General features: G+C 43.4%; 1 protein-coding gene across 2 annotated transcripts in view; it reads right to left on the reverse strand.

Annotated features, from left to right (window-relative positions):
• Positions 1–13,273, reverse strand: part of SEMA3A (semaphorin 3A) — a 206,490-nt gene that overhangs the window by 87,517 nt on the left and 105,700 nt on the right. For both annotated transcript variants that reach the window (XM_077337860.1, XM_077337861.1), the window contains 2 exons: positions 6,162–6,255; positions 1,059–1,178 (listed from right to left, as the gene is read on the reverse strand). In XM_077337860.1, the coding sequence (XP_077193975.1) occupies positions 1,059–1,178; positions 6,162–6,255 (214 nt within the window). The remainder of the gene's footprint in view (positions 1–1,058; positions 1,179–6,161; positions 6,256–13,273) is intronic.

A 13,273-nucleotide genomic window follows, 5' to 3' on the forward strand; every position in this document is an offset into this window, starting at 1 on the left:
AGGACCAACACAGGGCTGTCTTAATGCATAGACAGGCTGAGTAGTTGCCTGGGGATCCCCACAAGCATAGGGACCCCATGCTAAACTATGTATGTATTGATGACAGGTTGTAAAACATGAATGGACAAGCTGTTTATATAAGATGTCAAAATTTTTAGCAATACTGATAAATATAAGTTTAATTTTATAGATAATTAACATTTTTATTCCTGTGAATGGTTGTGTAGGCAGTGCCCGGAGGCCTATAATGCTGTTAAAATGGCTCTGGACCAATCTCCAGGTGGGATCTAGAGTTCTTCCAGAATTACAACTGATCTCCAGACAGAAATCAGTTCCCCTGGAAGAGATGGCAGCTCTATTGGCATTATAACATGCTGAGATCCCTTTCCTCCCCACAGTCTGCCATCCCAAACCTCCAGGATTTCCCAAGATTTCCTAGACTGAAACCCATTACCAGTTTCCCAATGGAAGCCCTATTTATCTCATGATTTTCTTCCATGATAATTATATGGAATAAGATTGTTTCAAATCCAGAGCCATGATGTCAGATCCTGATCAAAGAATGGAAAAAGGTTTCCCCACAGAGAAATATATAAAGAAAGGCACGTTTTCAACCCATGAGAAGCAAAGACATTTTAGACGTTTTTTGTTCTCTCTTATCTCTCTTGATCATGGAGCAGATCATTGTTCATAAAGGCACGTGCCCCATATCTGAGCCCCACCACTGTTGTTTTTGCCAGCACCAATGTAACAATGTGCCTGACTTTCCAAAAGGAGTTTATAGGCCAATGTAGCCACCAAAGACATTTCAAGCTACCAAGTTACTTTGCCTAGAAAAGAGGAGCTTCAAGAATGAAGCAGTTGGCTGTCTGCTTTGCAATGGAACTGTACCCTACAAGCACTGTCAGTTAAAACAAAATCAGCACAGATTAGTTTTACTGATCTATTGCTTCCATGCTGCAGTTTATAGTGGTGCTAAGCAGAAAGAAGAGGCTAAGCATAACTTCATCTGCTATTCAAAAAAAAGTGGGGCTGGGTAAAAGGAGTGCTAGACTTACCATTCAGCCACCGAGAGTCATGCTGCTCTGTCCTTATTGGATGGTGGTGCCCCAGGGTACGAAAAATGGCAAAGTCTCTGCCCATGAAGTCTGCTGCAGTTCCTGAATAAAGTTCCCCATCTGTAATAAAGCATGGAATTGCATTAAACGGTTAGTCAGTGAATGCATAAGAGAATACAATACAAGCGCCCTGAGTCTGTTGAGATAGGGAATAATAATAAACAACTTTCCCTGTGAAGCCATTAACTGAACTCATAGTCTCACTATGCCATGGACTTTGTTGCATGACAGAATTTCCTTCTAGAATCTTGTGTGTATTTTCAGTCCCCAAAACAGTTTTTTTCTTCTTTTTAACAAAGTGACTTTCCTTGTAGGGAGAGAGTATTGGAAAAAAGATACTTTATTGATACCTCTTCATTGCTGAATCTGCAAGTTGATAACAATCCAACATCTGGATGGCCAGCACTAAATGCTAATCTATAAAGGCACATCAGCTCCACCCCCCAATAAAGAGAATGGTGGTCTTTTCTTCATATGTACATATTGATCACTAGAATGGCTTTGGTCCCTTTCAGATATGTTCTTTAAAACTACTTTGGCTTCTGAAGGCAAATGGATTTTTTAAAACCTTAACACACCTCTGCACACAGACTCAGATCAAGCTAGGTTTTGGAAAACCCAGATTAAGCCTTTAGTAATTGGAGTGGGTAAGTATTTATCCATGTGGCATATGAAGCATTAAAATCTGACTTCAAAAACCAAAGTGCCTGTATGAAAGAGAAAAAACCTTTATCTGTTACAAGGATTTCTATCAGAAAGGGACTTTCAAGGCAAGTGAGAAGCAGAGATAGTTTGCTATTGCTTACCTCTGCAGAGTCTTCCTTGGTGGTCATCCTTCCAAGTACCAGCCCTGCTTAGCTTCTAAGATCTGATGAGATCAGGCTATACCATGCTACCTTCCCTTCCCTTCCCTTCCCTTAGGCAATAGGAAGTGAATGTGGTGACCCAGGGGCCAACCTGCCAATCAAAATACTACATTGGGAGAGGCTGTATGTCAGTGGCAAGCAGCTACTTTGTATAAAAAAGGTCTCAGATTCAATGCCAAATACTTCAGGCAGCGGTATTACAGAGAAGACTGCCAGGGACTATTCAGAATACACATATTTGGGTTGAAGGGATCAATATGAGAGTCAGTGTGGTGCTCAGAATATGAGAGTCAGTGTGGTGTAGTGGCTAATGTGCTGAGCTAGGATCTTGGAAATCAGGTTTGAATCCCCACTTGTGCCATGGAAACTTGCTGGGCAACCTTGGGCTAGCCACAGAGTAACATCTAAGGGACCTCTACTGCTATTATAACCAATCTCTTCCACCACTCATTACCACTCTAATGAGAGGAGCAGTTGAGTGACTTCTCAGGTCCACGCTAATGATTGGAAGTAGACTAGAGAAGATAAGATGGAAAGTATGGTTGGTTCTCCATAATCATTTGACTCCAGGGATCAAGGTTTTGAGTCTGAATGTTTCCACATCTCTTTTTAGCCCTTTTGCTACAGTGCACAACAATCCTGTTGAGCTGTGACTTTTGAGTCTTCCAGCCTGCAACAATATGGAATGCATCTGACACCAAGTTGAATGGGCACAACAGATGTTTTGGTTATATATCAGGCAACTCTCAGAGCTTTGCCTTTCACATTAGAAGTCACAGAATGCTTTGACCACTTTCAGGTATCATCTATCCCATGGTCTCAGTGTGTGCCCACAGAGATTACAAGATTCCTTGGTTGACAAGCTTATTATTTTCAAGGCAGGATCACATTTTACAAGCTCACTCCAGCAGGGAGAGCTGTGTCTGACCATGCCTCATGGGCAAGAGGAGCTGTCCTCTCTGTTGGCCCCTCAAAGGCCCTCAGGCAAGTATGCCCCAGGAAGGGAGAAAATGGGATCCTAGAAAGATGTGGAATGAGAAGCAATAAGGCCCCTTCTGCCCAGTAGGAGGAATAAACCAAATTGAGGGGAAATTACAGTGTATTCATTCCTGAGTTATCACTTTTCTAACACATCTGCCACTTGCTCTTTGGAAAGGAGAGACAATCACTTAATTATAGGCCTTCTTATGTATAGGGCTTGAGAAAATGCCTTTGATGCCTCTCTTAGCCTTTACTTAACCTCCCCGTTTACTTGTCAGCCCCTCTCAAGAGACTAAAGAGGAATCAATACAAGTCAAGGGACAGACAAGAAACCTGATAATATTTCATAGTTGTCAGAAGAGGGGGGAATGGTCACCCAGGAAAAGACATGCCAGAAGGCAAACTAAGTAAAAAGAAAAAAAAAAGATCATGCGTTACCAACATTTAAAGTGCACAACTGACATAAGTTTTAAGACTAGAAAATGTCTATCATTCTGAAAGGAGTGGGGTGTGTCTGGAGGGCTGGTTACTGCAGAGAAAAGAAAGACCCCCCCCCCCATGTAAGTAAGGGAGGGCTGTGGAATTCGCAGTCAGGAATGCAAAATCCCACTCCCGGGAGTGAACAAGCAAGTATGGATGAAAGCAGAGTCTATTAACACCAGCAACTGAATAAAGCCTGTGCCAGTCTTCAAGGTCCCAACCTGGCTTTATTTTCTGTGTCACTGGAGTATTCCATAAAGGAATTTTACTTCCATAGTACCAGTGAAGCATTGTATAACTCCTGCTCAACATTGCTCAGTGTCTATAGATGTATAAGCCAGGTGACATTTGGAATGCTTGCCTAACATTAAGACCCTCTGCTTGGAATATCTCCTTGGCAAGTAAGCAAACGCATGGCACTACTGCCACTGGGATTCCCCCCTCCTCCAAGAGTTTTGCAGGAGTCCCTGAGAAGACTCTGCTGGAGGAAAAGCAATGAGAGCTGCTGACACCAACTGCAGGCAGGCAGCCCACTGAGAAAGCGGGGGGAGGGGGGAGAAGGATGGGATCCTCAATCTGTAATCTTCTAATATGAAAAAGCTGTTCATGTACATGTTGCATACATGGTCATTGACTTGACCTTAGTCTGCAGATGGATAACCTTTCTGATTGGACTGGGAAGTGGGAGCAGTTATATTGACAGCCACATGGTAACTTTTTTAAAAAGAGCCCATCAATAATGGACAGCAGTATAATGATGCCTCAGAGCTGCTTATATTGCACCCCCTCCCAGCAGTTGTAGCATCATAGTAGTAGAATAAGCAGGCTCAAATGTGAGAGGAATTTGATCTGCATGGTACCTAGTAAGCTGTTCAAACTTTGGTTTGCATGTTGCTTACTTCATTGATGTTTACTAGGTATAACTGACCCTTCCACCAGCTCACTATACAGTTAATAATAGTTGCTAGAAAGTAAATAAACTGGGAATTGTAGCCTCTTGTGGCCTAGAAAAATACTAGGGCATCCTTGTACATATTAATTATGAGTTCTTCCCAATCCCAGATTACAAAATACCTGTATCTGTGTCATGTAAAAGTATTCAAAGTAAATCCCTCCCCCCCAAAAATCACCTTCTCTTGACTTTACTTCACTCCCCACATCTACTGGCCACTGCAGTCCTGCTAACCTTAGCTTTAGAGAGCCAGTTTGGTGTAGTGGTTAGGAGTGTGGACTTCTAATCTGGCATGCCAGGTTCGATTCTGCGCTCCCCCACATGCAACCAGCAGGGTGACCTTGGGCTCGCCACAGCACTGATAAAACTGTTCTGACTGAGTAGTGATATCAGGGCTCTCTCAGCCTCACCCACCCCACAGGGTGTCTGTTGTGGGGAGAGGAATGGGAAGGTGACTGTAAGCCGCTTTGAGCCTCCTTCGGGTAGGGTAAAGCGGCATATAAGAACCAACTCTTCTTCTTCTTCTTTTTTTTATCCAAGAACAAAGAGGGGGATCACAGCCTCTTCTGCGTTTCCCATTTTGCCTCCTACTCTATATCTGTTCAGCAGCAGCTGTATTTGAGAAAGCAGTGGTGGTCTCCTGTGCATGTCCACTTCCTGGTCCCCTTATGATGGCCCCTGAGCACCTGCGAAGTCGGGCAGCTACTTGTAATCTCAGAGGGCACAATAAGGTCAATGAGGCCAGGTGCTCCAGTGAGAAGATGGGAAAGAAACCAAAAAGACAGCATGATGGCCAATAGGGCAGGTGTGGACAGGGATACTTCTAGCCTGGCAAGGGTGTCTAATTCACACTGTGGCTGCATGGCAGAAGGAAGTCAAGGAGGATTCTAATGAGAGTTGGGACATCATGGAGAAAGGTGGGGGAACAAGGGGCAGGACCCAACTCCTAGGATGGGAATGGGATCTTAAGAAGGAGATGTTGAGCTGGATGGCATTGGACTAAGTCAGAGGACCAAGAGCAGAGATGGCAGGCGCTGGGACACAGATGCCCAGGGAAGTGGGGCTAACTCCTTGGCCAAGAAGAAGAAGAGCAGGGAGAAGCAAAATGGACTGGCTTGACCTGGACCAGTTTGTATTGGAAGGGTTGGGCCATCTTGGTTCAGGAAATTCAGTTCAAGAATATCCCAAACCCCAAACTGAACAGGAATTTTCCAGTCCATGGCTATCCTTAAACACAACACACTTCTCTATATAACCACATTCCTGAGAACAGGTGGCATGAAGAACAAGAAAACTGCAAAAAGATGGTGTAAACCAGCCCTTGTTTATAGGGAAAAGTAATTCTTCGGAACTCATTTACAGATCTCCTGGCTTCATGTCTAGTTTGGCCCATAAGAAGAAAACTAAAGGCAATTTCAGGGACACTGGATTAACATTAATATTTATAGCCTTTCATCAGTCATTTTTTTTTTGGGTTATTTGTTTTGCAATATTCTGGGCACCCCCTGACCTTTTTTCAATTCAGAGTTTACTGCTTGTACCGCTTGTACTGCCAGGAGAAAGCCCCAACTTGCACATCCTTCAATGGAGATTATGAGTACCAATTAGTTATGCAGGATTAAGCCTGTTTTAGCTTGCAGTGCTGGGGTGTAAAGCCATATTTCACCTCTTCTCAAAAAACTTTGAAAAATAGGAAGTAAAACCTTAAGAAAATGAAGAAGCATGTCACTGTAGATAATGTTCATTTTATGCAACACTACATACCTATTAAAAGAGAAGCTGTCAGCAATTTGGGGTCGTAGGGGCTTTTTCCTCTGCCGTTTTCAAAATGTGAATCTTCTAGTTTAAAAATGTTATCCTGATGGGGAAGAAGGAAGAGGTGAATCAGACTCCTGCCAATCCATTATTAGTCAACTAAAGAAAAGCAACCAATTCAAGACTCAATCTCACATCCATTCCTAATTCATGTACATCTTTAAATGTAAAGGTATCCCCTGTGCAAGCACCAAGTCACGTCTGACCCTTGGGGTGACGCCCTCCAGCGTTTTCATGGCAGACTCAATACGGGGTGGTTTGCCAGTGCCTTCCCCAGTCATTACTGTTTACTCCCCAGCAAGCTGGGTACTCATTTTACTGACCTCGGAAGGATGGAAGGCTGAGTCAACCTTGAGCCGGCTGCTGGGATCGAACTCCCAGCCTCATGGGCAGAGCTTCAGACAGCATGTCGGCTGCCTTACCACCCTGCACCACAACAGGCTCTTTAGTAGGCCTCAATTTCCTCCACTTGAAAGCCCAGAGAGTGTGTCGGAATTCTTCCCACATCCTCACTAGAATCTGGTCTGTTTACACTTGCCACTTCCTAATGGCTATTTGTTTTATGTCAAATAATCAGTACTAACAATAATTTGATAGCAACATGATTAAAAACAGGAAAAAAAGGATACAAGGATAACATATCATTACAAAGTTTGAGTTCAATTACACTCTTAAGATCAAAGTTTTATTTAAGGTATGCACACTTCATCAGATGCAGTCATTATATTTGTATCATTACAGGGCAACTAGTTCAGGACAATTTTATACGTGGTGGGAGGTGCTTTCAAGTAGGGTGAAGGCAAGCTGGGACAGCCTCTGTCTCTGTCTCCATGCCATTTGCTGTTGAAATTGTCCCTCTTTACGGTCTGCTGCATCAGCACAATCCAAATGACCAAAATTGCAGCCTCTTTCTCCCTTCATAGATGAATGTCAATGCCACTGCTCAGCTGTGAGGTCAAAATGGACAGTTGCCCTTTTAAGTCCTTTAATGAGCTTTAGTAGTAGCATTACTGCTCAGCTGTGAATGGGAAATGGGCATTTACATATCTGATAGGAATAAAACGAGGTGCCCCACTTTTCCCCTTCAGATCTGAGCGGCACACCACAGTTTAAGGGTGGGACCTGGTGATCCCCAGAATTATAGCTCATCTCCAGACTAAAGATCAGTTCCCCAGGAGAAAATGGCCACTCTGGAGGGTGGGCTACATAGCATTATGCTCAACTGAGGTCCCACTCTGCCCCAAATCCCACTTACTCCGGGTTCCACCCCCAAAGTCTCCACATATTTTCCAACCCAGAGATACCAACCCTACCAAAGTTGGAAAGTAGTCTGTTAAAAGGCTGAAAGCGAAAAGAGGAAAACAGAGTTAAGCTCTTCTCCCTCCCTGGGTTGGCAAGCCAATAGTCCCCCCTCAGTCTCTTTGTTTCTTCTTTTTGCTGTAGTGAAGGGGGGTAGTATTGGTTTTGTTCCAGCTTAAAGGAGAAGCCCCAGGAACCACCCACATGGAATTCAGGATAAGCACGTCATAAGATGATGGGGAACTGCTGCTGTCAGGGTGATTTTGTGCCAACGTTTCATTCAAGGTATGAGCTTTTGTGTGCATGCACATGAAAAATCCAGAATTGGCATCGATGTCATATGATCCTTGACTTGTAAGCATGGTGTCAAAAATGGCACATCTTTACCATTCCAGGCATCAGACACAGTCGAGAATACTGAACAACTGACAGAGGACATTGAGGCTTGGATTCTGTATTCAGGGTTGTCATGCATAATTCATCACCTGTCTGGCTTCCATGTGGTGACCTCGAGAAAAACAAACACTACACTATGCGATGGGTGTCCGTTCTTTCTAAGGAACTCATTAAGTGCAATTACAAGCATAAGCTACAAAACAACAACCCTAAAAGCAATTCAATTGAATGCTTCCCTGGCTCTGGGACAAGGGGAATGGATAAGGAAAATGAATGCAATGGTATATCCAGGGTTCAGATATCCCTAGGACATTGTTCACACATACATTATTATTCTTTATTTCATTTATATGCTGCCCTTCCCAATGGTTCAGGGAGGCTTACAACATTGAAATACAAAATGTAGTATAAATAATATAAAACTCAATAAAATATAGTTACATTTATTAACATAAATGAAAATAAATGGTGCTCATTCCCTCTAAAACCTCCTATGTCTAAAAGGTGGGGAACAGCAATGTAGGTGTCGATATGATTAGTGCTTGATCTTTGAGATGTGTCTTGGGAATTCCAAGATCAGAGCTCCCAGCAATTTTTAAGAGTTTGTTTTTACATTTATTTGGACAGTTTCTATGCTGTCTCTCTAGGGAACTGGCCCAAATTAATGCTATTGCATATGTGGTGTGATTTGAATCAGGACCAGGAGGTCAGGGGACTAAAGGGAACAAATCTGAGTGCTACTAATGAGCTGAAGGTTTGACCTTAAACAGAGGCTAGATAGCCATCCGACAGAGAGGCTGATTCCGTGAAGGCTTAAGTGGGTGGCCAGTTACAGTGGATAAGTGAAAGGATTGTGAGTGTCCTGCACAGTGCAGGGGGTTGGACTAGATGACCCATGAGGACCCTTCCAACTCTATTATTCTATGACCCTGGATTTAAGATGTTACCCATTCTGTTCCTTTAAGGAACAGTTATTTAGTCTGGGGGTGCTTTGGGACCCAAGCATACTGTGGGGTAAGCAGGTGGCAGCTGTGCCCAGGATTGCCCTTTACCATCTTTGACCGGTTAGTCAGCTGTGGCTTTTCCTGGCCAGAAAAGATCTGACCATGATTTTACACGTCCTGAATATATATAGGTTAGATTGCTACCGAGTGCTCTGTGTAAGACTGCCCTTGAGAAGTGATACAGAATGCTGTAGTCAGAATGCCAACTGGAATGAATCACAGGACCACCTCCATCTAGTCTTGGCCTATTTTCACTGGTTCCCAATTTATTTCCAGGCCCAATTCAAGGTGCTGGTACTGAACGATGCAGTCTGGGTCCAGCAGACTTTCAGGACCACCTGCTCCCATACAAACCTACCATTACAGTCTTCCTCTGAGACACCTTGACTAACAACTTTTATTTCAATATGAGCTCTCGTGAGTCACAATTCACTTCTTCACATACCTGAGGAAGCGTGCTGTTGAAGGTTGTTATACATCAGGGGTAGTCAAGCTGTGGTGCTCCAGTTGTCCATGGACTACAATTCCCATGAGCCCCTGCCAGCGTTTGATGGCAGGGGCTCATGGGAATTGTAGTCCATGATCATCTGGAGGACCACAGCTTGACTACCCCTGTTATACACGACTCACCAAAGCACATAATGAAATCAATGAAATCTATTTTATTTGCTACAAAACACTGACATGGGTACCTCTTTCTAATCTTACAAGGACCTACTTCAGGTTTCCCCACCTCCTGAGGTTAGATGGTGGCTGAGAGAGAGCCTTCTCAGTCATGGAGCCCTCTCCGGGGATATTTGTCTGTCACCTTCACTGCCACCTGATAAAAATGTTTATTAGGTGTGTCATTCCCTGAATACTCCCTTCTTTCTTCCCTATATTTCGACTTGACATTTATACTGCTCTCTTTTTATTTGTTAGCTGCCTTGATCATCCTGGCTGGGCTGAAAGGAGGAATAGAAATCCTGCAAATAAATAAATATCTTAATGCAAGACTGCCTCTGTGCTGCACTAGATGTGAGAGGAATGAGAGAACTCAATGGTAGAGCATGGACTTGGCATATAGAAAGTTCAGCTCCTGCCATCTCCCATTTAAGAGACTGAGGGAGAAAGGCCAAGGACACTGAGTTTTGACAGCTCTGGGTTGGAGATTTGGGGAGTGGAGCCTGAGGAGGGACTTCAGTGGGGTGTAATGCCATAAAGCCCATCTTCCAAAGTAGTCATTTTCTCCAGGTGAACTGACCTCTGTCACCTGGAAATTAATTGAAATTAAGGTTGCCAGTTTTGGGTTGGGAAATGCCTGCCTGGAGACATTGGGGTAGAGAGGAGAGGGCGGGTTTGGAGGCGGGAAGGGACCTCAATGGAGTCTGATGCTATGGAATCTACCCTTCAAAACCACCATTTTCTCCAGGGGAATTGATCACTGTCATCTGGAGATGTGTTGTAAAACTGGGGGATCCCGAGGTCCCACCTGGGGACTGGCATCCCTAGTTGTAATAGTGGGAAATTTTCAACCACCACCTTGAGGTTGGTAAACCTAGTGGGCAACCACTGTTAGACAGTACAATGATAAACTTGGATCCAAGGCAGTTTCATACATTTGCAGTAAAAATCTGGTGGCAAAGTTTGGGTTAAAATAATGCAAAAAGAGCCTCTATCCATGCCTTCCCACCTTGCAAAGATGAAAGCTGTCCTTTGCTTGTACCTGGGGTGGCTTAAACAGGGGACCATGTTGTGGAATGGCAGTGGCAGCAGTGTGGTGCCCCTTCCTGTGCCTTACTCAGAGCTCCAGAATCAGACCACCCCTGTCTGCTATTATTCTTTCTTGCTTTTAACATAAATTATGGTGGTAGAATTATGAACGTTTACATACACTGATGTGCAAAGTAAATTATCGATGCATAATTTACTTTAAGCACCAAATTAACAAATCTGAGTTTCTATGATACTTTAGAACCATACTTGTAAATATACAAAGACTAACCACGCTGGGAATGCAAAGGTTATGGGTGGAAGAGGTGTCATTCTTGTCTTCGAGCTAATATAAAATAGCTTATTCTTTCTGTCTTTTTAATAGAGGAAAAATAATATCCCTTTTACCTACTAATAAATGGTATTGTTAAAGAATAAAATTACCGATGAAAGAATTAATACCATTGTGTGCTTGAGGCCATATGTACCCGTAGACATAATTATAATGTCTCGCTCTGACAAGTTACAATTACTACACAGGGTAGAGTTTTACAATCCTCCCCTTTAGCAATTTGAAAGTAAACCAGGAATGTAAAAATTTCCCTTCTGAGAAAGAAAACATTCCTTACACAGAAGCATATGTATGTTAGTGGACCATGTTGAACATATGGTTGCCAATATACAGGTGGGGCCTAGAGATCTCCTGCTTTTACAGTGGATCTTATACTACATAGATCAGTTCCTCTGGAGAAAATGGTATACTCTATAGCTTTGTACCATACTAAAGTCCCTCCCCTCCCCAAGCCCTGCCAACCTCAGACTCCACGCCCCAAGTCTCCAGGTATTTCCCCATCCAGAGATGGCAAACTAAAGCATGACTGAGAAAAAAAATGTCCACATAATGACAACATCCTGATTCAGGTAAAACCTGGGGGCTTTTTGCACGGCTTCAAAATCGCACAATGGATGCCAATTGGAAACGCTATTGATTTGCCATAACGCACGACGTCGTAGACAATCTGCAACACTCCTGAAACTGATCAGCAAAAAGCGCTTCGTTGTAGCGCTTTCAGGGGAATCCCCAAAAGTGGATTCACCCTCCGGAAAGCGCTACACTCTTGCAAACAATCTGCAACACTAGCGATAAAGACCTGTGCGTTAACATTGTTGCGGTTTCTTCAAAGTCCCTCCTCCTGAGCCTGTCCTCCAAACTTCCGGCGAAGCGATCGCCATTTTTTTTTCTCCGAGCGAGCGGGGATAAACGCACCAGCGAGCCTCTTTCTGTTTAGAGGCTTCCCTGGCTTCAGTCCTTCACGTTTAGTCACTAAGCACAAACCACATAAAAGCCCGTTTGCTGAAATAAAGTCCCTTTATTTTTTACACATTAATTCAGCCTAAAATCGGGCCCGTGAGAGGGGGGGGGATTTTTTTTTTATCACTCGAGGCAGCGTGGCAACGATCATACGATCAAATGACAGCTCACATTAGGCAGCTGGATGTGTCTCTCCGTTGCAACGAATCTACACAGATTCGTTACAATGGGTCTGTTTTTTTTTAAAAAAAACCTTTCTTAAAGGGAAAGGGGCTGTTTGGGAGCATGCTAACGGCTGCCCATTGGCTGCTTGACGGCCAGGGGCGGGACGAGCTTGGAAATAGCGCTTCCTTTTCTGCCGAGACCGGAAGCTGTGGGAAACGCTACAAAACGCAACTGGATTCCACTACAAAGGCAGGTATGCATAACGACGAATTCCACTATTTTAAATGGCGATTTTTCGTTCAGTGACCAATTTGCAACAAAGATCCCGGTGCGTAAAGCCCCCTGGATTTCCACTATATAATATGAAATAATAATTTGAGATTATGGCAGTTTGTCCCAATATCCAATGAGGAAGTACATCTCTAGATAAATACATCAAGTTCAGAAGGGCCTCAATTAGGTAGGCATGTCTCTTCCACAGTTGATTGTCCCTTGCTGGAACGAGGCAGCGTCTATGCCATCACTGGAGGAGCAGCACTGAACCCCAGGGCCTCTGATGCAGAAAGAATTTTCCATTTCTGCAACCCTGTAACATTTTTGCCTCCCCTGGAAGTCTTGAAGGGGTACCGGACACATACTACATGGAACCTCAACTTTCATGCCCTGTTTGAGGTTTTCCCCAAATCCTGAAGCTGGTCAGTGCTGGAAACAATGTCTCCAAACAATCTAATCTATTGAAATGCATTTGAGGGGTGAACGGATGTAGTATAATTTGTTCTCGCTACACTGCAGTGTGCTGGGTATCTTTCCCCCACACAGTTTGCTTCTCTCCTGCGGTAACTGCAGTGGACAGTGATTATTATTATTATTATTATTATTATTATTATTATTATTATTATTATTATTAATAATAATAATAATAATAATAATAATATCATCCCACCTCCCCCCGGAGGCTCGAGGCGGGTCACATAAAAACCAATCCCCTAAAACAATAAAAGCACGATAAAACATAATACAATTAATACAAAAGTTAAGACAAGAATGGCGGCAAAATCAATATAACTAACCCAATTCCACACCCACTAAGAAGGGAAAGGGAGGGGGGCAGATGACAGACGCAATGTCTGATGTCAGCAGGAGGGGCAGGAATAAGTTGGAAATAGAAAACCATTCAAAAGCATGAAAAGAAA

Source organism: Paroedura picta, chromosome 5 (assembly GCF_049243985.1).
Source record: "Paroedura picta isolate Pp20150507F chromosome 5, Ppicta_v3.0, whole genome shotgun sequence".
In the NCBI taxonomy this organism is placed as follows: Eukaryota; Metazoa; Chordata; class Lepidosauria; order Squamata; family Gekkonidae; genus Paroedura; species Paroedura picta.